Source organism: Lepisma saccharinum, chromosome 26 (genome assembly GCF_977018435.1).
Source record: "Lepisma saccharinum chromosome 26, izLepSacc3.1, whole genome shotgun sequence".
Taxonomy (NCBI): Eukaryota; Metazoa; Arthropoda; class Insecta; order Zygentoma; family Lepismatidae; genus Lepisma; species Lepisma saccharinum.
Genome location: NC_139254.1, coordinates 21979276 through 22006079, shown reverse-complemented (window position 1 = coordinate 22006079; position 26804 = coordinate 21979276). Strand labels below are relative to the sequence as shown.

At 37.7% G+C, this 26804-nt stretch overlaps 1 protein-coding gene across 1 annotated transcript; it reads right to left on the bottom strand.

The window, feature by feature from the left end:
- Positions 1 to 2352: 2352 nt before the first annotated feature.
- On the bottom strand, positions 2353 to 18900 carry LOC145979728 (nucleoredoxin-like protein 2). Its single transcript, XM_083112708.1, has 4 exons — positions 18762 to 18900; positions 17174 to 17332; positions 8234 to 8364; positions 2353 to 2687 (listed from the first exon to the last, which is right to left on the bottom strand). The coding sequence occupies exons 2-4, from the start codon at positions 17330 to 17332 to the stop codon at positions 2552 to 2554; spliced, it is 426 nt and encodes a 141-aa protein (XP_082968834.1). The 5' UTR covers positions 18762 to 18900; the 3' UTR covers positions 2353 to 2551.
- Between the last annotated feature and the right edge of the window lie 7904 nt (positions 18901 to 26804).

Below are 26804 nucleotides of genomic sequence, written 5' to 3'. Positions count from 1 at the left end.
TCAACAATGTACTAACAAATATGATACACTTATATGAAACAGGAAAAATAACAAACAGAAAATCTGCTATGTGGATAGAATTGTATAATTCGTTTTGTCAAGAATACCAGGATGTTCTACAGATGCGTTCACGTCCTGTTTTTTCATTAGATTATCCTCAACAGTCTCTGGATAATATTAATTTCCCTCGTTATTCGCACATATCGGAATATTTTACTCAATGGCCAAGTTTTTATTTCATATACACAGATGGATCTAAAAGTGAGTCAGGAGTTGGATGTGCAGACGATCCACAACATAAAACAGACCTATTATTTCGGCTTCCACAAGACTGTTCAATATTTACAGCAGAATCTTACGCAATTTACCAAGCTTTAATATATGTTCAAAAATTAACTTTACGAAAGTTCTTAATACTTACTGACTCGCAAAGTGTATTACAGGCTCTTAAATCTTCTTACAAGAGTCTTTACAAATTATCCCCTTATATTATAAATTGCATACAATACAAAAATCTGGAAAAACCATTGAGTTTTCTTGGGTTAAAGCTCATAGCAATATTACAGGTAATTCTCATGTAGATGAATGTGCAAAGAAAGTAGTGCGTCTTCCACATATTACGAACTTATCATTATACTATACGGATCTTCTCCCTAGAGTAAAGAAGAAAATTCTGAATGAATGGTTTGATTGGTGTCGAAATGAACTTACAACAGTTGGAGAATCATACAGACCATTTGCTGAATTCAAAACACAAAAACCATGGTTTCATCATGTAAGTGCTACAAGAAATGTAATTGTATTAATAAATAGACTGAGAACGGGCCATTTGTGTACTAGGCAACATTTATCCAAAATTGGAATAACGAACAATAAGAAATGTGAATGTGGCTGGGAAAGTGCAGATGCACAACATATAATACTGGAATGCTCAAAATATAATAGAGAGAGAAATATCTTGTATAAAACTTTAAATAATCTAAAGGTTCAGTTTCCAACAAATTTGTTAAGTTTAGTTGTTAATCCAGATGTGAGAATTGGTTATAGTTTGTTATCATTTTTAAGGAAGTGTAACATACAATTGTAAAAGGCAAAGTGTTCTTAAAAAAACAACAAAAAATATCTGTAAAATAGGGGGGATGGACTGATAATTTTATTGTAAAACAATTGTGTGTGTGTATTGTTATGGACAAAAAACGGCATAAAAGCTGTTAGGTTCCAAATAAAGGAATGAATGAATTACTAAATATATAATTATGATATTTGGTCATTTTCTGGATTTCGTAAAATTCAAGACAAGGAACAACATTTTAATTCTTACACTAATAATCTTACTTGATGGTTCATTATTTTAATTGATTTCAAGATTTGTTTATTATTTACATTGGAGTTTAATTATTGCAATCCAAGTGATATGCAATGATATTAACAATAATAGGACCGGAATATCTTCCCCTTGTACTAAAATAACAAACTACCCGTAACGCAGCACATTTACCATAGAAGAAATATTGTACTGTGGAGTTACAATGAAAATTCATCGTATGCAAATGCAGAGGAAGAACATAGCCATATAGTGTTAAATTATAAGAATTTGTAGCGTTAACTATAAAAGTGTGTTTTTTATTTCATTTCATTCGCCATCAGTTTACCTTGAACGTACATAATTTTCTACCCATCTGTGATTAAAAAAACATTCACTACTCCAAAATATTGTTAATATGTCTAGCTTTTCCTTAAATAACTATTGGCGTATGCAGGCAAAACTCATTCGAAGGCTTCCTTGGAATGACCTTGACAATTCACACACCGTCTTTTTACAGTACCCTTCAGCGCAAAAAAAAAACATGAGTCAGACGTACCATGAAGGAGGGCAGATTAATTGGTCTCTACATGACATCTGTGTGTCGTGAAAAAGTACAAAGAAACCAAAGAATTATCCACATACAATTTATAGACAGTGGCGGCGATTAGGGGGGACGAGAGCCCCCCCCCCGGTTTTGGGACCCAATCGCCGCCACTGTTATAGATAGATATTTATGGAAAGGAATTAAGGCTAATCCAGTTTCTGTATAAATAGTGGATTCAAGTCTGAACTTGTCAACAACGCCAAAGTATTTTAAATTTAATTTCAATTTTATGATTTGTAAAATAATAATAATAACTGTAAATCTATATAGGTTTCTATGACTGACGCGTAAGAGGTGAAATATTACTCTCCCCCCGCCTTATGATAAAAAAATCCTGACGGTATACCCTTAGTAACGATACCTATTATGCGACATATAAAATCTTCAAACCGCACAGAGAACTTACTTTTTGGAAATACGATATCACAATAATTTATGTAAGAGTTTTATTTTTCTTAGTAAAATTTTTCAATATCACAAAAGATGTCTTACATGATTAAAAAATAAATTTTCTTTGTTATCATTAGCTACAAGACTTTCAAGATAATGATATACTACTCATCACAAGCGATTTTAGATGTATACATTAGGAACTAGGATAACAGCCACAGTTACGCTGTATCTTCTTCCGATTGTGGACCTTAAACCCAGGCGGTCAAAACATTCTTCTTCCTATTCTCCAGCTCTGTTCTTCCGTCTGTGGTTATAATGTTACCATCAATGTCAACAACAACAAGAGCTGGGATTCCAGTCACTCCATACATTAAACGAAGTTCACTGCAAAGCAAATTTACAGTTGGTTTATATTGGTACAAGAAAATAAAACTTTCACAGCTTGTAAACCTCTTAGAGAGGTTTTCGCTTCAGCGCCCAATAGTTCGAACGGACGACGCTAGATAGCGTATTGAATTGAGAGCTCCTCGCTCGCCATGACGTCACGAGCGAATAACGCTCGACCAAACAAAACTAGTGGCATACACTCAATGCCGGGTTATATAGAGTGACCACAAACAAAAGAATTTGGTCAAAAGTCTTCGCGCATCGTCCCCTCCATCCGTTCAACTCAGTTCATAAGGAAGCCTGCTCTACTCTACTCCTCGCCTTCACGCACAAGTACAATGCACAGGACACTTGGTTCTGCACAGGTCCTCTTGCCTGTAGTCATTTGACTATGGTAGTGGACCCTCAAATATGAATCTTGAAATGAAAGACGCAGCGAAATTAAAACTTAAGGGTCATTCCACGTCAAATCATCCAGGCCATGTCACCCACCATCTCCGATTTTGATGAAATTCGGTATACTTATAGAACTTTTGATGCTCATTACAAAAATTACAACTTTTTTGAGATTGGTCAAGGGGTTCAGAAATTACGCGTTTTTAAAAATCTTCGTGTACACCACATGCGGCTCCACTTTGAATGACACGCATTAGGTTTTAAATTATAGTATCTTCTCTCAGGTTTGCCGTAGAAACTTCAAGTTTGTTTTCTTTTGCTCAGGATAGTGTAAGCTTTCATTTAAATAAGGTTTCAGATCAGTGTATCAATAATCATGTATTTTATGTATAGTTTCATGTATTTTTTTAGAAAAATAAATGACTAACTTCATGAGCAAATTTCGTGCAAGGCCCCCTCTTCAATTTCCTCGAAATTTTATATACAGGTAGCTCAGAGTGTGTACTAATGCTTGATGGAAAAATTGGGATGGGCGGTTCAGAGACAGGGTGATAAAAAAATAATTTGCATTAAAAGTTAATCTTATTAAAAATGCTTATGTATTTAGCACAAAGTCTGAAGTACAATATGTTTTGAGGTATAATATTCAAAATTTCTGTTCACTATGTGTGAAGGTAAGCATAGGCGTAACCTGGCGGGGGCAAAGGGAAGCATTTCCCCCCTCCAAATTTTATAGATTAATTAAAACCTACAAATAATAATTGCAGTGGAACCCCGATTTCAAGTTCCTCGATTTTACATTTTCCTGCATTTGACATTCAATCTTGGTGGTCCCAACATAGCAAATTGCTAAGAAATTTTCCTCGGTTTTAGATTTTCTCGCATTTAAGATTTTTTCAGCTTGGTCTCCTGAACAACGTAAAATCGAGGTTGCACTGTATCTAAGTTAGTTTCATCTGTCTTCAATTTTTTTTAAAAAAATATAATCATCATTCCCAAGTTTAGCAAATTTTCTTCGAGAAAATTCTTCTTCTTGTGCATTTTATCTCAATATGGATTTTTTTTGCTACTCTTCACGGAGATACGTAATATGAAATAAGAATTAGTAATACACATTTGTGCTCATTGAAGTTTTTCGAAATGGAGCTTTTCTTGACACATACCACAGAAAATCTCCTTGTGATGGGGTGGTTGGAACACTTAGAAGACTTGTATAGACATCAACAGTATCAAGTAACAAGTGCAGCAATGAAGTACCAATTCCATAGAAATAGTATTAGAGGCATACATTTCTTATTAATCACGTAAGGTGAAATGACAACAACCCACAGTACAATGTGTCAGCGATTGCAAAGTACTATACAACAGCACCAGGAAGATTAAGTATGCACTGTTTTGAACTTAGGCTACATGCTATTTACAGTGTTCGGTAAGTTACTTTTTACAAGTAACCGAGTTTCAGTTACTCATTTAAAAACTAACTCAGTTACAGTTACTGTGAAAGAAACTTACAGTTAATGATCACTGATTTGTGTAAAAATTGCAAATTCCGTTTCTAGTACATAATATGTCTTCATATACTTACATTACTACTGCAAATAAATGATGAAACACAAGAGACAACTTTGCTTGAACGATTTTAATTAATTTTAATCATTTGTATGCTGACCACGGTATTTTGAATATGGTGTCACTGATTCCACTTCCACCTATTTCTTTCTCCTCCATTCCAAGATCCTTCGACGATGACTTTTTCCACCTAAAACACTGAACTTTTCACATACAATGCGATATGAATTGAAGTAAAGCGTGGATGAAGTTAGCATGCAACAAAGCATAGCTTCCTTGACAGGTCAGCAATTCCAATAAAATCCTTTTACGTAGCACCCAGAGAAGGTACAGATATATTATTTTTTCAGTTGGGAACAGAAAATGTGAACGGCACAATTTATAGTGCATGAAATTTTGGCAATGCATAGAATACAATCGAGTAAGTATTTTTCGGTACTATCTTCATGGGCGTAACTTGGAAACTATCTTTGGGTTAAGAGAGTTGAGAGAATCATTAAGTTTTCCGTCCCATAAAAATAGTGTATTGCTAAATACATTTGAAAAATCACAATAATTACTCTTTTTTTGTTTGTTCCTCAAGTGCCAGGAGGTTCACAAAAGATATTTAACTTATAGGTTTTAATTAATCTATAAATTTTGGAGGGGCGAAATGCTTCCCTTTGCCCCCGCCAGGTTACGCCTATGCTTACCTTCACACATAGTGAACAGAAATTTTGAATATTATACCTCAAAACATATTGTACTTCAGACTTTGTGCTAAATACATAAGCATTTTTAATAAGATTAACTTTTAATGCAAATTATTTTTTTATCACCCTGTCTCTGAACCGCCCATCCCAATTTTTCCATCAAGCATTAGTACACACTCTGAGCTACCTGTATATAAAATTTCGAGGAAATTGAAGAGGGGGCCTTGCACGAAATTTGCTCATGAAGTTAGTCATTTATTTTTCTAAAAAAATACATGAAACTATACATAAAATACATGATTATTGATACACTGATCTGAAACCTTATTTAAATGAAAGCTTACACTATCCTGAGCAAAAGAAAACAAACTTGAAGTTTCTACGGCAAACCTGAGAGAAGATACTATAATTTAAAACCTAATGCGTGTCATTCAAAGTGGAGCCGCATGTGGTGTACACGAAGATTTTTAAAAACGCGTAATTTCTGAACCCCTTGACCAATCTCAAAAACGTTGTCATTTTTGTAATGAGCATCAAAAGTTCTATAAGTATACCGAATTCCATCAAAATCGGAGATGGTGGGTGACATTTTCACAAAATTCTGGATGATTTGACATGGAATGACCCTTAAGCGAACATAGTCATCACTTCTATGTTAAAATGTAGTTTAGTTATCTTACCAATACACAGTGTTATATGAAAATTAAATAGATGATTGTGGGCTAATGCTATCTAGGGACAATATATATATATACATATGCATGTTTCTACGATTATTGTCACATTAAAATGATGTTCTTTGGGCCCTGTCCGAATGGTGGGCCTTAAGTACAGTGTTGTCGGAAGTGATGTCACCTAGTACAGTTCGAAAGAGCCAATTGAACGAGCAATGAAGACTATAACATGGAGCATGCTAGGGATGGTCAGATCCGGATCCGGTACTTTTCGATCCGGATCCGGAATTTTCGGATCCGGATCCGTTTTGCCATCCCACATGCGCTTCTTTGGAAAGTAAGAATGTGTTTATAACATATTGTTACCTGCTAATATACATATATATATAATATACATATACACACACACACACACACACACACACACACACACACACACACACACACACACACACACACACACACACACATATATATATATATATATATATATATATATATATATATATATATATATATTAGTGTGTGTGCGCACGTGCGCGATTTGTAATTAATTAATACACTTACAAGGGAGGTCTAAGTCTCCCCCTCCGATTTCCATGAAACTTGGCAGGTGTATAGAGCCCCCCCCCACCTCAAATGTCAAGATGAGGAGAAATTGAAGTGGGGATCTGACCCCGAAACCACGTAAATATGGCATAGGAAGAAACAGGGGGCATAGGGCCTCTCTATACACCTGCCAAATTTCATGGAAATCGGAGGGGGACACAGGGGTCAGATGATCCCCACGTCAATTTGTCCTCATCTTGACATTTGAGGCGAGTTTTGCCACCCTAAAACAGTTTTTTAGCCGAAACAAAAAAGCACGTATTTCTTCCTTTGGGCCCCTCTATGCACCTGCGAAGTTTCATGGAAATCTGAGGGGGACACAGGGGTCAGATCCTTACTTCAATTTGTCCTCATCTTGACATTTGAGGGGGTTTTGCCCCCGAAAAAAGTTTTTAGCTGAAACAAAAAAACACGTATTTCTTCCTTTGGGCCTCTCTATACACCTGCCAAGTTTCATGGAAATCGGAAGGGGACACAGGGGTCAAATGCCCACTTAAATTTGTCCTCATCTTGACATTTGAGGGGGGTTGCCCCCTAAAACAATTTTTAGCCGAAACAAAAAAACACGTATTTCTTCCATTTGGCCCCACTATACACCTGCCAAGTTTCATGGAAATCGGAGGGGGACACTTAAATAACCTCCCTTGTTAGTCTTACACTTTGTAATTATATAACACTGTATATATTATAATGTTTTATTTTAATTTGTAAAACTGTAACTGTAGAACAATTGTATAATTTTTGTACAACATTTCTATCTTGTTATATGTGTTAAAGGTTTCATCCTGGAACGGAATGTCTCACATTTATGTAGGTTTTCATTTCCAAGACATTCGAATGAATACATATTTGTTCAATGGCATTTACAAAATCACCTCTGACATTTTATGTTAAACAAGTAAGATTATTTTTGCACGAGTATGTTAGCCGATGCGTAGCAAAATATTTTAGGAACAACACTTGAAAAAAATTCTTGTAGGACTAACTAATGAAACATTTCTTTGTAATCGAAGATCATAATACTTTTTAAGGTGTGGTAATATTATAATGGAATTGAAATACGAAACTCTCGGATCCGGAACTTTCGGATCCGGATCCAGATCCGAAACTTTCAGACCCGGATCCGGAATTTTCGGATCCGGATCCAGATCAGTAACTTTTGGATGCGGATCCGGATCCGGATCCGTTTGGCCATCCCTAGAGCACGCATCGTTGCAGGCTTGAGTACTCGACACCTACATTCGTTGTTCATTTGTTTGAAATCACGTAGGTAGAAAGTCAGCAAGTTGTAGCTTGAAGTTTTTCTAATGTGTGGAAATGTAAGTATGGGAACATTGAAAATGCTATGTGATTTCTATGGTGAAAAACAAGTAGCCTATTTATAACGCGTGAAAACAACATGTTCTTAGTTTTATCTACTGATCGTGTTTGTCGTTGCAGTCGAAGTTCAATTCGAAGGACATCCACTTCCAGTCCAAGGCTTCAAGACTGAAATGCGAGACCATTACACCATTGCACCTAAGGACCTATCGGACAGAGTCAGAATGTAACGGAAAAGACCACCATACATTGTTTTATGTTTGAAAAAAAAATATTTCCTTACTTGACAAGTGGATCTCCATATGGGATTGCCAGCCAATGGCCATGATCGCGGAAGTAAGACATCATGGCTTCCTTGCTCTGGTCGAGGGACACGAAGATGATTTCAAGGGGTAGGCCCTTCGCCTGGGCTTCCTGCAAAGGGCAAAGGAAAGGAAGAATAAATTGCTTCAAGTCTTTCGATTGATTGATTTGGTTTGCTTGACTTCGAAGGTGAGGATGAGTGATGATATGAAATTGATGAAGGGACTCTCACAGAGAAAGACCATGGAAGTCGGCTCAAGTCAAGTGTTTCGGGGCCGATAGCTAGGGATGTGAAGTTTTCGTTTTAACGATAAAATCGAAAAGTTGATGAAAGCAAAATAAAATGTTTAAAATGTATTTTGGTACGTAAATGAGGAAAGTTTTCGGTGTTGTGGAATCGCGAAATAACGCAAATTACGCCATTTTTCAGAATAACACCGAATTTTGCACTTTAGCGCGAATGCATTATAAACTAAGGATAACACTACTTCTATTAATAAAGAACTAACTCAAGCGCTATTAGAGCTAGCTTAGCTGGTGATAGTTCGATTCAAAAGAGATTGCCACGCCTCATTTATTGTAATTTGCCGCGGACATGACTGGCAGTGTTAACCTCGTCCTGAAATATAATTCTGTCGGGAGATATTCCCAGGAGGGAAATCTTATAGGAATGAGGGAGAAGCACCTGTTCTATTTCGGGGGAAGGGATATGTGTATGTACACAAAACGGTATTTTAGGTCGCAGACAAGGACGTATTTAGGGGGATCCAGGGGGTCAGGACCCCCCCGAAAGACTTACCAAGTACAAAAATAAAATAATTAATATTTGCGTTGTTTAACATTTGTTGTATAATGGAGGGATATTTGGTTCAATTTATTTGAAGGCAGTAAATTTTAGTTTTTATAAATCCTTTATTTAGTATTAATTTATATGTGTGTGTGTGTGTGTGTAAACAAAAGTTAACGTAGTACAATGACTGCATAACATAACATAATTATTTTATTGGGAGACGCAGGACACTAAACTATCCTACCGCACTGTCAATGACGTATTTAGGGGCGAAGCCCAAGTTCCAGAACCCTCCCCCCCCCTCCACCCCGAAAGACTTACCAAGTAGCTAGTAACATTGAACAATGAAAATATATTCTTCCGCCGAACTTTGAATGACAGTACCAAAGATATTAATCTGACTCTGACACTTTAATTTTCGTCAAACGGTCAACGGATCTAATATTCTTTCATGTTATTTAATAAATATTCAATTCTTTATCCATTCAGCACTGATTTCCTTGCCAAATTTTACCAATCTAGATAACGAATACATGCTTTTATATTCCTAGTCTTATACCGTTTTGGCCTATTAATGTAATATTAACAATACAATTAATTTAATATTTATTATTATTATTTTGATTTAATATAATTATAATACAATTATTTTAACTTAAATGTTTTTATTTATTATTATTATTTCTGAAATAAATTTCTAAATACTGCTTGGTCGCAGAGGGATTTATTGGCATTGTGTATGATTGTGTTCAAAGATCTGGGTGTTATCATTCAATAAATATTTCATATTTAGTGTCCGATGAGATGAAATAGTTTTTCAAAGAAATTTGGTCATTTCTCACAAAGGTAAGCCATCATATTTTGTCATTAAAACTATTTTTTTTTCAGAACTAAAACAATGAAAAAATCTTAAGCATAAAAGGGGACAGTAAAAATAACACAGATTTTAAATTGATAACACCGAATTTTGCCCTAAACCGCGAAAAATAACACCAAATTGCAGTAAAAAATAACATCGAAATTTAGGGGAAAATAAAACGATAACTTCACGTCCCTACCGATAGCACTTTGAACCTATACCCATACTCAGTGGCGGCATTTAGGGGGGCGATAGGGGGCAATTGCCCCCCCCCACACACATTTTGCCACTTTTGTCCCCGCACTATGCTAAACCTTACCTACAATGGGAAATATACTGTCTTTGCCCCCCCAGTTTTGGCTCCTTGCCCCGCCCCCCAGGTTTGGAACCCAATCGCCGCCACTGTCCATACTCTTACAGAGTATGAAGGCTTAGAAGTCGTTCAAAATATTGATTCGTATTGATTGGTGAGTATCCCATCCCTCTCCAATTATAAACATCAATTTACCAGAGTTTTGTTTTAAAATTTTCAAAAATTACATAAGAATATGAAAAGTTCCCGTTATGCCATCACAGAATACAGTTTTTTCACATAATATCGGTACAAATCAATGAGAACTTCAAATTTGGCATAACTTCCAAGATAATTACGTCCACGAAAGTGTCTAAGCCCCGCGACAGGTTAACTTTGCAGCAACTTTTCGCATACATAGACCCAAACGTGCGCGCAGAATATACAGGGAGGTTATTTCAGTCGTTCACCGCCAGAGTGACGGCCGTTCGGCGGGCTCTTCATGCAACAGGTCCCGGCAAATTGCGTTCAGGAAGTCCGTAACAGAAACCGCTTGTTTTGTAATGTTTCCACTTTTCACAATTACAGTTACAATTACAATTGAAATAAGCACGTAACTTGTCGCAAGGATTGCAGGAAAAGGTGCCCTCGCAATTACAAATATTTCTGGCACCTTATTTCTGACATCTAATCTTAGATTAGTCATCGCTACTTTATTCTCAGTTGTCGCGACAGCGCCTGCAGCTTATCGGGGGTTGGGTGAGTTGCCAGCCGCGAGAGGGCGCTTCATACTGCACGTGTCGGCAGTGATGCCAACCGTAGGGACATGTCCCTACGCATAGGGACTTTTCACTAAATTTCGCCCGCGTAGGAACGTAGGGACAGATTTTGCCAAATGAGGGAAAACGTAGGTACTTTTTTCAATCTTGGTAAATTACATTTTATGAATTAGTTTATCTGGATACTTTAGCGAGGAGGAGAAAAAAGAACTAACTAAGAAATCTCCATCAGAATTTTGGAACATGTTATCGGTTACCAAACACTTTCAAGGCAAGTTCCTTTTTGAAAACATTTCCACGGAAAGAATATTTTCAATGTTAAGTGATACAAAAACAAAAAAGGGAAATAAAATGGGACCAAAATTGTTAAAGAATGCAGGAAATACAGCATCACCAACCAACATCCATCTCTTCACAGCAGCAGCATGTATGACTTCAAATAACATAATCAACAGTAAACGACTCAACGTTATTCATTAGGGGTGTGCTGGATTCTTTACTTTAAAAAGTCGTTAATTCTCGACGTTTTCTGCCTTGTAAGTTTCTGGAACTTATCGAAAGTTGTAAGTTTTTATTCTAGAAATGCAAAAACGATCACTTAAAGTGAAAATGACTTGTAAAATTCGAGATTTCCAGTGCTTCGGGAAATTTCGAACATTTCCCGTCCAGAATATTTTTCGACTTGGTCGGGAAATTGCAAATTTTTCAGTCCCGAATGTCGGGATTTAAAAAAATTACCGTCCCGATCCCGTCCCGACCCAAAAAATTCTGTCCAGCACACCCCTATTATTCATTAAGGCAAGAATTTACAATACCGGACCCTTCTGTAATTTCTATGCTACGTCTTATACTCACGAAATAATTATTCGTGATTATTTATCTCAAGTTAACATGTTGGGGTGAGGGGGAAAAAATGTTCATTAACGTGCAGAAGTTGTAAAATAAGCTTTTCAATTCTCGCAATGATTCTCCGTATACAAGTATGGTAGCCATATTTGTTGATATGAACAAATTAAAATTAGTTACGCTGTCTACAGCGTTGCCACACTATTGATTTCATACTTGGAGAGCATGGATCGTGTAAGAATGGCGGAAGAGAACAGTAAAAAAGTTGTTAATGTTGTACAGATTGTTAGGTGGAGTGTGCAGGAGGATGGCTGTGGGCTAATTAATAAACTTATGGATTTCAGTATATTGCCCAAAGAACGTGCTTACATGTGACAGCGACAATCACGATGTAGAAGAACTGATTTGATTACAGGTAAATTTGGCAACAGTACATCAATCATAAAATTGCAGGATACGAAAATAGCGTCTTCGATGATGAACGTTTCCCGTTAAAGTGCTACGAAAATAATATTTTTTATCGGTTCGTAATCACAATTACCGCAAAACCATTCAGGAATAGCCCCACTGACCATTCTCGGTAAGTTTATGTTAAGTTAGGTTAGGCAAACATAGTTAAAATTTGGGCTCGAAAAAAACATGCACGGGTAGCCCAACAAACCATTGACGGATAGCCCCACGAACCATTCAGGTACGGTTAGGTTAGGTTAGGATAGGCAAACATAGTTAAAATTTGGGGTCGTAGTAATATCAGGAATGTATATTTCGTTTTTTAAGTATTGGAAACACAAAATCTTCCGGTAAATAATAAGCAATCGTGCCGATCGCGGACCACTCAATTTCACTTATTTTGCAATTTCTACACGTGACCCCCCAAATCTTAACTTGAAATTCGTGATTAGGAGGCCTCAATTAGTGAGTATGCAAAATATTACAAAAATCGGGGAGGGGTCATGTATTGTAAATTCGCTCCTTCATTAATTGTGGAAGCACCGAGCAGAAAGATTTGGTAAGTAAATGTGTATATTTTATCTTCTGTTTTGCATGCTAATGAGGTGTTGTTTTTTTAGTTACTTTACTTGGCGTAGGGACATTTGGTCAGTTGTAGGGACATTTTGACTACGTCTGTAGGGACATTGCTGAAAAATGGTTAGCAACACTGTCGGCTACCAGACGTCAGTGTTCGTTCATGTTCAATTCTGTTTGCGTTCAACAGTACGCGTGTTGCTTATACTGTGTTATTGTAATGTGCTACTCATGGCCAGTGCTTTATTGTGTGTTAATTGTTATTCATTCATTACTTATGTCGTTAAACAAATATAGTCTTGAACAGAGAGTTTTTATGTACGATAATTACGTGAAAACGAATTCTTGCAGAAAAGTGGTCAGGCAATTACGAGAGACAGGATCTCTTGAACCTAAGAAACGTGTTGTATTGCTGTTAAAGGAGGTCATTTTCAACATCTCTTATAACACAGGAGGTTAGTGATCATCATTATTATTACTTTTAAATATCATTTTACGCTTTCGGTTTGCTTTATGCGCCGGGATGCTGTCTTCCATTTCTGTCAACTGAGGATAACGTAGCGATGTCTAATCTAAGATTAGATGTCAGAAGTAAGGTGCCAAAATATTTGTATTTGGGAGGACACCTTTTCCAGCATCCTTGCGACAAGGTACGTGCTTATTTCAATTGTAATTGTAACTGTAATTGTGAAAAGTGGAAACATTACAAAACAAGCGGTTTCTGTTACGGACTTCCTGAACGCAATTTGCCGGGACCTGTTGCATGAAGAGCCCGCCGAACGGCCGTCACTCTGGCGGTGAACGACTGAAATAACCTCCCTGTAGTTCCGCTGCAGTACTGCGTATTTTCTCACTGTCTGTGATATGAACAGCTCGGCGGTTAGGGCGAGACTGGCTCGGGGATGCTGAGTGCCGTTCTCGAGTGGATTGATGCATAAAACCTGCTGCAAACATAACCTGTCGCGGGGCTTAGTGGCATTTTTGCGAACCCCGCAAACGATCAAACTGCCAGATAGGTATCGGCGGGTATCGGTAAATAAAATCCAACCGATACTTTCCGATATCGCGGTATCGACTCAGCGCTAGTTACAATCTATCCAGGATCGTTTTAAAGTAGGTTATAATCAGTACTGGGCTGGAAATAGGGCGGTTTGAAAGTGGGTACCCACATTGTGTTTAATCAGTTAGGATCCGATTTCTTCACCTAAATATTCTTCACCTAAAATATTATGCTCCGCACCTCCACCACGTAACGAACTGTTGCTCGTTGGGATCTTACCAGAATCCTAACCATTATGCTTGGGTGATGTAGCTCGCTTAATCATTCATCCTCAGTGGTGAGCACTCGCCCTTTGGCAGATAACTCGATGGTAATGACGAGAGGTTACTTATCACACTTGAAATGGCACAACACTAAGAACTTGGATTTTATGTCTTCCAGTTTAGATCAACATGGTTAGAGAAGGATATTACCCGTCCATTCGATGCTGAAGAAATCCTCGGAGAAGACTCCTAGAAATGCTCTATCCGGACTCGCTCAAGCTCCCCGATCTTTCTCCTTCCTCGTACCAATGCAAAAGAGCCCAAGTCGTCCGTTACACTCTAACTTATTCTTTCTTCCACCACCTGGTTATTGCTCTCCGATACCCGTTGATCAGCAACTTCCTTTCAATCAACCAGGAAGATAGATTTGATACTGACTTAGCATTCTTTGAATGCTTGAGAGAGTAACGGCCGACGAAGGAGGTTATTGCTTTTGGCTTGCTACTTTTCTCTAATCAGGGGAACCTGTTACGATGTCAGTAGTTCTCGTAGTGAACTAAATAGTCAAATAGAGATAACTGACATTGAAGCAACATTTCAGTAGATGTTCTAGCAATAGGTCACTGTCAGGGCGTGCCCAAGGTGGGTTTTTGTGGGGGGTCATAACCTCCACTCCTCTTTGGCACAGTACTCCTTAAAAATGAACGTCAAACGCAGGAAAAGATGGCAAAATGAGGACTGATTACTAAATAAAAGTATACGTAACCTTTACTTTCGAAAATCCTAGGCACGCAACTGGTCACTATAATAACGATTGCTTATAATTGTTTCGCACTCATTGGCAGGCATAACAGCTCGATCGAAGAATTAAATGTTCCACTATACAACAACCTGATGCTTCCTCCAGTCCATGAACTTTCAGCTTTATATCTGTTCTATTTTATGAGTAACAAGAAACATCGAACGACTCTGACTCGAACAAAGAATATTTTTTTCCGAATGAAGTTACTTGATGTCTATCGACACATCAAACTCTACGTTTGTGTATTTAATTGAGTCTAAAAATCTGAAGTTCGGTTCTCGTAGACAGGCTGTCGAATCGACCGAGATAGTACCAAGGATAGATATTTCAGTCCACTAAATTATATCTTTGTATCTCTAGCAGTTTCTGAGTAGTCGATTGGTATCGATTGTGTTAGATTATTGGCTAAAACAGACAATTCTATAGAAAATTGACATCGTGTCGAGTTGATAAATCACGTTTCCATCAACTCGTCAAATTCCACATTTGTACCTTGAATAGTTTCAAAGATATTGCAGAATTGAAAATTAATGTATTGACGACATTCTATTATTATCATAGACAGTCGTGTTAAACTAATATTTGCTACGTCTTCGATACTAGAAAATGTAACATCTTCATGTTTTAGAGAGCTCACTTCCATTGTTGTTCACGTTATCTATTGCATTACAATTTGTATTTTGATTATAAAGGATTAAAGTGTACAACTTAATTTTTTGTTACAATTCTATATTTTTAGGTTTTTGGAATAATACACTCCTTGCAGCGTGAAAATTGCTATATTTTATACGTACACATTCCTCATGTGATCATGATAATCATACCTTGAATCACTTTGGCAAAGTTCATGCGCACAATGCTAATCCGATATGTTTACAACGCATGATCTGATCTGTTTGCCCGCAATATGGCGGTGGAGCGTGATTTAGGGCAATGAATTGTGGTAGGGTGACCATAATATATTGACCCCAAAACGAGACATCTCAAGGAAGTCGCTTCACCCCCTCCTGAAAAATCTGGAATCATAAAACTATTATTATTATTATTATTATTAGTTAGTTAAACTAGAAAATATATTAGCATTCACCGAGTCATTAGGAATTTTCTTTTGAATGTGTGTCGAGACGCAGGAAGTTAAATTCTTCGTGCAGGCACGCATTGACACTACACGGTTCTTGCTCATACTTATCCATTGCTCTAGAAATAACAGAACTCATACGAAACAAGAAAAACCTTGAAGTAAGTAGCTTAAACAGAGAACTGCTGCTGCCTGCTCGAATCTTCGCAACGAAATTCTAGCATTTGGATTGTTATGCACAATTAGCCAAAAGTCACAGAAAAGCAAATCTAAATGTAAAAACTAACAAATTTCTATGAATAACTGAAACAGTGTTTCCATGACACTAGCGTATAAGGTATGGAGATCGAATCCTGGTAAGCGTATCTCAAAACTAACTCGCTTAGCTGTTGAGGGCACCACTGGCCCAGTAGGAGAGGTACAGTGGGATCCATTAGTATTACCGTGCAAATTGTCCATCACCATGTTCGTGCACTTTATTTGACCCAATAAGAGCTTCAAGAATTAAAAGAAAACTCAAAACCAAGCTTCTGACAACTTCTGCACCAGCATACATAAAAATCCATCGCTTAAAAACACATAGGATGTAAGAGAAAAATTAATGAAAATAGTCATGGACAATTTGCAAGGTAGTACTCATGGATCCCACTGTACATAAGTAACAAGAATGAGAATATTACACTTGGGTTTTAGACTCGTCAGGACAGAATCGGCAGGTGCAAGATTGGATAATAGAATTACCTGTCTCGTTGCAGATGAGTAGAGGAAAGCTACGCCACTGTCCATTTCTTCTATCACTTCGGACTACCTTCGGACTACCTTCGGACTACCTTCGGACTGTCTTCTCATAATCCGGTGACTCGACTCTGCTCTGGCTTGAGGAATGCCTTGATTTACCCTTTTCCTTGTATTTCCTGTGTACAGTACAACCTAAGGGCGGATCTGCTGGAGACTTTGAGTTACTTTATGCTAGTATACAAGATGCCATCGACTTCTTTTAGCATGAAATGTCTCAAATGTAGATTGATTTTTTAGCTAACTTCTTGATATTTATAAAACGGGACATAATAAGGATATTTAAAATATGGACGGGATGACCAGGACGCGTCTCCGAAACGTGACGTACGGTCACCCTAATTGTGGTGGAAGTTGTTCACTGAGTATCATCAATTACGAATCACATACCTGATAAATATCTTTGACTAGCGTCATAAATCTGTGACACGGGGGACACCATCTTGCCGTGAAGTAGAAGAGGACCACCATTTTCTGCCTCAGAGCGTCTTCCGCTGGCACCACCTCGTCTGGCCATTTATAGAGTTGTTTGCCGGCCAGAATGTCCATCTAGCAGATAATAGAAGACGTGAACAATTTCTATCTGAACTACGCCATGAATGTCTTTTAAGATTAGCAGGTCTCATACAGCATTTTCTGTTTTCTGATGTTCAACTCTTGCTTGGGTACATTTTTACACATCGACCACATAACTTTTTCACGAAAAAATACGGAAAGACAGTATAAACACTAGAAGATAGGTGTTCCAAAGGTTGTCCACGTTACGGAAATCATATCAGCATTTAACACAGCTAACAAATGACACCACATTAATATACCCAGTCCCCCTCAGGTGCACCATGCAGAAAATGAACTGTCTCTGGCTGCCAGCAGCCATTTTGGCACTAGTTAGATATAGCGGAAACACATTTAACTCGTTTATTTTCAAATTAATTTCATTTGTACTCATATGTACCTCATATGCATAGCGGAACATTTTTCAACTTGGGATTAATTTTTTTTCAATGAAAAAAGCGTTATTTTTAACATTATAAGTATTTATTGGTCGTTGCTAATTGGCGGCCAAATCTTGACTCACGTTGTCTATCGTCAGCTGATATGCAGTGTTACCAAACTTATGAACCGATAAATGCCGCACAAACTATTCACAAAAGGTTTTTAAGCGAAAATTGATCCACAAACCATTCACGGAAGGTTAGGCTAGGTTCAGTTAGGTTAGGCAAACATAGAAAATTAAATTGGAAAAAAAACGCTCACACGTCATCTTGTAAAACTACCGCATGGTTGCTACACTGACAGGGGTTACATCAAATGCACGGAACATTTTATTCACGTAGCCGATGGTAATGGTGGCACGAGCTATCGTGCAACGGAGATACATGAATGTCGAAAATTAAATTACATTATTTACCGGCCGAATAAGTTGCACGAATGGAAAAAACACTATTCACAGCTTACAAAAGCCCACAGGAATTCAATTCCGTAACTACTTTCCCGTCTTTTCTCCTGAAAATTTGAAGAAATGTGTTTTCGCTATATCTAACTGTTACCGCCATTTTATTTAAGTGATTAAGGAACCCCTGGCGTCGTAGGGACTGTGCAGCCACTCCTCCTCGGAGGTCGGCTATTCGTCGTTACTGTATATAATGCATGTCAACAATCAAAAGTTTGACACCAAGAATGTTCTCTACTAAGATGTAGAAACGTGAATAAACATGAATGTTTTTTCTTGAGCACAAGCATCATTTTCTAAGCCAACTACAAGCCGTGGGCCACCTTTGGGACTCATGGACCACCTTGAGAACAGATGTAACGGGTTTGTAATTTTTTTTAAAAAAAGTTACAAGCAATGTTACAAAATATCCATTTAGTACACGTTGTTAATTAGTTATAGGAGTTATTTCTTTTAATTTTAGAAATTTATCTCTCATTAGAGATTTGTAAATTGCCCTAGAAGCTTAACTTTTGGTTCACCTACCTTACTAAGCAATGCATCGGTTTGAGATACCTTTAAGATACAGATATTTCACTTCACTACATTATACAATATTGACTATTACATGTAGATACAATACGAGTCCTCCCGTCGATAGAACCAAGGTTATTAGAAGTATAGAACATCATCATCATCAACAAATTTTATTGGACTTAACTTGACGTCTGGCTGCTTACGCCCAGCATACATTTGTCATAGAAGAACGTTACAGGAAATAGTATTCTTGTGGAAGTTGTTAAATAACGAAGTAGATGCTGAACATCTACTCTGCCAGATAAATTTTCGAATCCCGTCGTCGAAAACTAGACTCAAAAACGAAGTTTTTCTTATAAAGAAGGCTAGATCGGAAATTAAAAAGAAATCTCCATTGTGGAGAATGTGCACCAGTTACAATAAATTGCTAATCAAGAATAACACCATTGACATATTTTCTATGAACCTAAGCGACCTCAGTAAAGCCACTATTAACACAATGACCTAAGCTTCAACACACAATTTCCTAATTAAATGATGTGATAAAGTGTGTATATATATAGAGAGAAAATAATTTTAAATGTATGTTTTATGTATGTGTATATATATAATATCTATCTCTATATTACAGAAATATATGTAATTGTATTCACTATGTATACTTCATAATTCTGTAATTAGGTATGTACCTGTTGAGTTCAATACATAAATAAATAAGTACATAAGATACATTTTTTATATACATTTTACAAAAATTTTCAATACACTCTTAAATATTTTATTTTTAACATTCACTCATTCCATTCATTAAAAAATATATATTACAATGTTATATCAGCTTGTCTCAAAGAAGCAAGTATAATACATTGAATTCGAATATCTTTTGCGTACAACAATGAAGACAAATTTATGGGAAACGGCACATTAATTTTTGATAATGTTTTTTATAATGTCTTTCGTTTCTCCGAGTGAATTGGACATTCCAAAATAATATGATGAACATCATTCCTTAAATTTCCATAGACCCAATTTGTATATTTTAAAATGTGTATTTTAAATAAATTATGAAAGACCGCTTCTTATCAAAAATATATTGACATCACGATCACTTATAAGACAGTTGGTTCCTATCCCATTAAACTATTAAACTTGCGTCATCAACAACTGATATTTCACTGGAATCCTCGTATACCCATACCAATGGGGATGAGATAGAAATGCATATACAAGATTCGATTATCGATAGTGATATCTTTCTGTGGATTGGGTTCTACTTTTGTTCCGATTAGTTTGTCTGCACAAAAGGATTTAAAAAGATAACACATAGGTACTGATGCATAGTATTATAAAGAAAGTATTTTTCGTCACATTAAGATTTTGCACACACAGGATATATACAGGGTGCTCCAGCAGTATGGAGACACCCGAATAAAAGTTGAATGACATACTGTTCCGCAAAACTAACACTGTACGATTGTAATAGGTGTGTGGGGAAATGTTGCAGAGCATATGATTTTTAATAGAAAGCATAGCTTGTGACACCTCAATGGAATGGAAATTTCCATTTAAAGGGTTGCCATTTAGAATTTTAAAGTTGAATTCAAGATGGCGGGTTTCAAGATGGAGGCCGTCATCATCGTATACCCTACAACATTTGACCCCACTCCTATTACAAACCTGAGAGCTTAGTTTTGCGGAACAGGTATGTTATTCAACTTTTATTCAGGTGTCTCCATACTTCTTGACCACCCTGTACTATGTAGAAACTTCAACGAAAAATGCAGGCTCGACCAGGGCTCTGTATGCCAAAGACTCTGGTTCGAGTCCTGGCGGAGCCTCCATTTTTTACCGAATTTCTTGCATATTTACTTCGTTGAACTTATTATTGTATTTTTGTTATTTCACGTCGCATTTCTTCCGGTTGTGGCTAATCGCGACAATGAGGATGAGTAACGATGAAATGAAATTGATGAAGGAGCACTCACAGATAACGCCCATGCCAAAGTCGGGAATCGAACTAGGAGACTTTGGTGGCGAAATCGATGGCCACGCACTTAACGGGCTCTGCCATCGAGCAGGAAAAGTACTATTTTCATTAGCATGTGTAGAAATTTTGAAAGCAGAGATTTGTCTTTATATTTTTCCATATTTAATGCATCCAACGTTTAAGTAACGGTAACTGGGCAAATTAGGTGAAAAGACACCACTTGCCGTTATTTTGTTGTTATTAGCAAATGTTAATAAAGTATTAACCTTGCTTCCTCGAAAGGAGCATAATTAACTTATTTCGTGTACCATATGATGCTATGAAATAAACTTTCAATAAGGCATATTTTCATGATTACAATTTGCTGCGTGTATACAGTAGAATAGGTAAGACAAGAAACTCCTCGCGGCCTCACGCCCAAGCCATACGTAGGGGTAGGACGCACAGAAGAAGGGTTGGCAGTGCATACGGGTCAAATGTCTATGCAGAACGAGAACACAAGAAAACTAAGCAAAAAGATCTGGGTGATATGGCGGTAAACATACAACGGAATGACCGTGTTCCGCTAAGATGGAATCAATTTTGAACATCTTCAAACGGGGTTTGTTAATTTTCACCAATGAATACAATTCTGGTTTGAACATGTGTGCGTCAAACGGGGTGTTGCTTTGAACGAGCCACTGAATCATAATGTCTTTTCGGAAGAAGGAAGAAGGCGCAGGATTTATTTGACTGAGTGGTTATCACATCGCGCTGCGATGCCAAGGGTCCCGGGTCCGAATCCCGCTCGTTCATGGTTGTTTGTAAATGTCCATTCATCAATTTCATCATGTCATCACTCATACCCATCTTCGCAAATTAGCCAAGAGGCACAAAACGCGAGGTAAAGTAAAATATATCAAATAAAAAAAAAAATCAAATCAAAATTTTGGGCATTCATTTCATGGTGGTAATCGCCAAAAGATTTTCCAAATTTGAAGATTAACCGCCAGCGTGTACAACAATTACACGTTACCCTTTAGACACCGGTGCTTTGACGGCAGCCGCGGTTCCATTCATCCAAGCTTCTTTCTTTGTTGTCGAGCTGTGAAAATAAGTCCGTCAACGTAAACAATGGGTCGTCCTTGTCGACGAAAGATTTTTATGGCTTTGAGGTACGATGAACGTAAACTTCTTATTTCGTCCTTTTCTATAAGCAATTGTCTATATTTTCTGCTTTTTCCCACTTAAACTCACTGCCTTGGAACTCTATGCTTTGTTTCAAAACCCTTCAGTTACCTTCCCCGTCCGTAACGTGAAATTCGTGCACAACACGCCTAACAACACACTTATCGAACTCGTCTATATGACTTTTGATTTTTCGGCGAGGTCGTGTTTTATGGGGCGTATGAAAGTGTTTCTTCAACGTAGTACAATTCTTCTCACACTGCTGAATGAAACGCCACTTGCGCGAGCCACCCTCCTTTGCAACAGGTTTTCGGACATACGAACTCCCACCTGGTCTTTCATAAATGCATTGACATTATATACAATTTCTCGCCCTTGGCTGTGGATTACTTTCCGTCCACCGAGTTTACTTGCTTTCTCTGAACTGCAAGCTTCCATGCTAGCAAGTACACTGCACACAGAACAAACACACACTTTAAATGAAGACAGGCAAGTCGATCGCGTTGTTTCTCGGTGCTCACACAACATTTATGACGTTCGGCAACCCTGCCTGTGTGCACGATAAGGGAAGTTCGCGCATGCGCTTGCCGCGTTTCCGACCCAGCACATCGGTGGGAGAGTTTCTTGTCTCGCCTCTTGTACTGTACACGGATATGTGTTCCTCCTCCTTTCTCATTCCTTTCGCCTGTTTGTCTTTCTATCCTTTTCTTCATTTGTTTTTTCATTCTCCTACTCTCTATTTCTTTATATCTCTGTATTTCCTTCTATCATTTCCTTCCTCAATTTCTCTCTTTCTTTCTATCCCTCTATTTCTTTATTTGTATCTCTCTTTGTTTCTCTGTTTCTTTCTTAATTTCTTTCCTCACCTTTCCATCACTTCCTTTTCTTTCACTCTTGCTTCTTAATCTTTTTCCTGTCTCTCTTTCTGTTTATTTCCATGTTTCTTTTGATAATGTCCTTCCTGCTGTATCTATATTTCACTCTTTTCCTGCTGTCTCTCCCCCCCCTCTCTCTCTCTTCTCCTCCTTTTGTTTCTCTGTCTCTTTCTACTTCTGTATTATCTTCCTTTATCCATATAATTCTCGTAATCTTTTTCCTTGAACCTTTTTATCTATCACTTAAGGTTTGACTGGACCTTTGGCAGCGCCAGGGCGAATGATTTCAAATGTTTCTCTCCATTCGAAAAACTGCTGTGATATTCAAAAATCTAAAAAAAATACATCAACTTAGAATTTCTTCTAGAGCATTGAAGTGAATTTTCGTGTAGTTTGCTTTCACTGTTGTTTAGATATTTTCAATGCTTTCCCGATTACGTAAGTCTATTAAACTATTGATAATATCTAAACAGCAGTGAAAGCAAACTACACGAAAATTCACGTCAATGCTCTAGAAGGAATTCTAAGCTGACGTAATTTTTTAGATTTTGGAATATCACAGCAGTTTTTCGAATGGAGAGGAAAATTTGTAAAAATCGCCCTCACGGCTGCCCAAGGTCCAGTCAAGCCTTAATCTCTCTTAATCATCTCATTGAGTTTGAGTTTTTGCTTTGAGTCCACTTTATGCACGGGACTGGACCTACAGTTTTAAAGTGGGATCCGAAACCCTATTCGCCTCCACTGCGCATCAAACTCCGGACCCCTTGATTACAAGGCAATGACGTTACCACTGCGCCCTCGGGGAGGTTGTTAATCTTCTCATTTAGAAGCATATTTGCAGTACACCCTTGAAAAATACTACGTATTTGGCTTTTTTTTAGTTGCATTGAGAAACGCAGGAAATGATCCTAAAAAGCAAAGGACCGTCCGTCAAAAACTATATGCAACCGAGTTACCACCAAAAGTGGTGTAACACCGTCATGGGTGTATCACAAAACCGTAATAGGTGAAGCATAAAGGTGTCAAATCTATGAGGACATCGTATTCCGCTGAGTATAAGCTGGGTGGTTTTTTGTTCACGTTGAACACATTCAGCACCCATTTAAAGTCATCAAGCACCTTCTCTTGAGCTGTTGGAAAATAATGTTCAAACAAGTCTTTCAAAGCTTCGAGATGCGCCTAAATATTTTTTCTGTATCTTTTTCTTGAACCTTGATGTTATTTTCATTCAAGAAGCTATTTGTAAGAAGGAAGCGATCGATATCTTCCTTTTCCACGCACTCCAACCAACAGCTATAGAAGTTTCCTCTTAAAAAAAGACACTTTGGCGTTTGCATAAAAAACTACGGCAGTTTTTCCTTGCAATGGTAGACTTATTTCGTTCATTTACTAAAAATGTTAACCAAATACACCAGTTTGCACACCCAGTCTTCATTATTTAAAACCGTCGCTAATAGAGCCTATGGTCCATCAAAAATGCTAACACCTCTTCACGCAGTTCCATCAAACGTGTCAACGCTTTTCCCCTAGACAATCACCTTACTTCAGTGTGCAGTAGGAGCAACTGATGGTGGCTTTGAAGAGCTCGCTTCTAAGAGGTCGTGATTTTATATAGTTTATTATTTTTATGGCATCATTCAACACTATCATAAACTCAGAAGGCATTGTTCTAGAATCTAGAGGCTAGCGCGTGTCTCGTGGCTCACTCGCGTTGTCTGTCCATCTCGCTCTCGCGCTTCAATAATTTTGGAGCTAAAGTCCGCTCGGCCAAAGAATGGACTTGAGGAAACCCAGACTTTACGCCTCCAGTTCAAGGGGGGAAGTGGTGTTTCTACCGTTTGCTACACACTTGATTTTTGTCCAGTCGTACACGACACCTTTTGCTGTCAGCTGGGGTTTGGAAGTGAAAATATCTTATATAATAGCGGAATGGGTTGGGTATGGGAAGAGTGAGGAAGGGGGGGGGGGGGCATCTCAACAGCAAATCAAATCGGACACAGGTTACTGGACAAAGACAGACAAGAAATAATAGCAGACTGCCAAACAAATGCCTCAATCAGGGAACAGCTAAGAGTAGGAGAATAGGGGAAAGCGAAATATATCCAGGTTGTGGGAAAAAAAATCAGAGGCGCGCTGGCATGGTTCAGATTAGGGGGATGGAAACAACTAAGAAAGAGAAACGAGACAAGGGAAACGATGTCCTTTGTGCTATGGGGAAGAGACGGACAAGCATATCCTACTGAACTGCCCTTCTACACATGACCTAAGGGACAAATGGATGAAAAACTTAACAGGGAGGGAGGTGATAGAAGTGGTAGACGACAGAATAAAGACAAAGGAAGCGGGGCAGCAAGTGGGGAAATACCTGGGAGAAGTAAGAGAACGCCGGGGGAAAGCTATTAGAGAATGCAGCGAAATGAGCCATCTTTATAGTGTAAGTGTGCGTAAAGTAAAATGTATGCGTTTTTTGGTGAGAGTGCAGGAAAAGAGAAGTGGGGCGAGGAAGAAGGAAGAAAGACTGGAAGAAGAACTGTTGAGGGAGGGGAAGAATGTGTATATAAGGGACAAAGTAAGAGACAGCTTAAAAGAAAACTAAATGTAACAAAATATTGTAAAAAATCAAAACTATGTAGTGCGTACAGCCTATGGCTCGCACAAAAAGAAATAAATAAATCTAAAAACAACAAGCATTCACTCGTATTTCAGAGAGAGACAGGGAATCGGAGACCCATTCGCTTGCTATGCGGCGGTAACCATTAGACTTCGCCGTGCTTGGCCTTGTTTAGGGTGTCGCCTGTCTCGAAAAGGACTCAAAAGGAGAAATTTGGCAAAGCAGAATACCACGAGAATTCCCTCTCACCACGGCAACTTGACAAAGCTGATTGGTTCAGTAGTTCATGTGACCCTCCCTTGCTTTCGACAGAAAAGACAGAAATAGAATTTCCAAGTGTATTATTTTGGTGGAGCCACTGTAGTGGCAGCAGCGTCGTCTGCTAGAGGAGGCACAAAATTAAACTTGGCAAATTTCCGTTCAGAATATAATTTCCAGTTTTCTTATTTTGATTCTACTTTTTGTTTCTTAAATTTTAATTTCATTCAATTTTGATTTATTTTCCTGGAGCGGCCGCTGAGCCCCTGGGAAATGCACGCGGAGCCCTTAGGGGTCCGCGGAGCACATGTTGGGAATCGCTGTTGTGTATCGGTAAAGTACTCGCGTCACATATCTCTTTATTTTCCCTAGGAATTAAGGGTCGCGGGTTTAAATACGAAACTCTCCAAAGTGTTTTCTTTTTTTAAGAATGTAGTTGAAATTCATTGAGTATGGAGTTTAGTAATTAAGTTGAATAATTTCATTTCAGAATGTTCGAAAAAAATCATTCGGTGTGGAATTCGACAAATGTTTCCAGCAGCTCAGTGTATTTGTTTATTTCTTTCTGGCAGTAAGGTATACAATTCAGAGATGAGATTTAATTCAAAGCACTAACTTCACACTCAATCTAGGCATGCTACATGTGAAAAGTCTGCAATTATTTTGAAACTAATTTACATAACATATCCTTGATTTTTATTACCATTCACTTTAAGTAATTCTTTCTATTATTCGTTAAAAAGCAATAGGAAATGCCAAAAATACCTAAATTGTTGTCATATCCCAACAGAAAGTATTTACAATGAATGTGCTGACCCGGGCTCGGAAGTTGATGAAGTTGCTAACCACTCGGCCATGGAGACTGACTTAAATGTTCTCTTATTCTCGGATTTCTCATTACGGACAACACAAACATCCATGTCCTATCCGGGATTGGAACTCAGGAATGCTTTATCGATACTCTACAACATCGCTTGTAGCAAATGCCTTGCAAAATTTGTGTTTTTTAAAGAAACAAAACGAAAAGTTTTTTATGTTTTAAACGTGTTTTAAATGTTTTAAACAGTGTTTTAAACAAGAACAGAAAAAAATGTTTCAAACAAATAAAATGTTTAAACCATAATGCCAAGAAGACATATTTTCTAGGAATAATG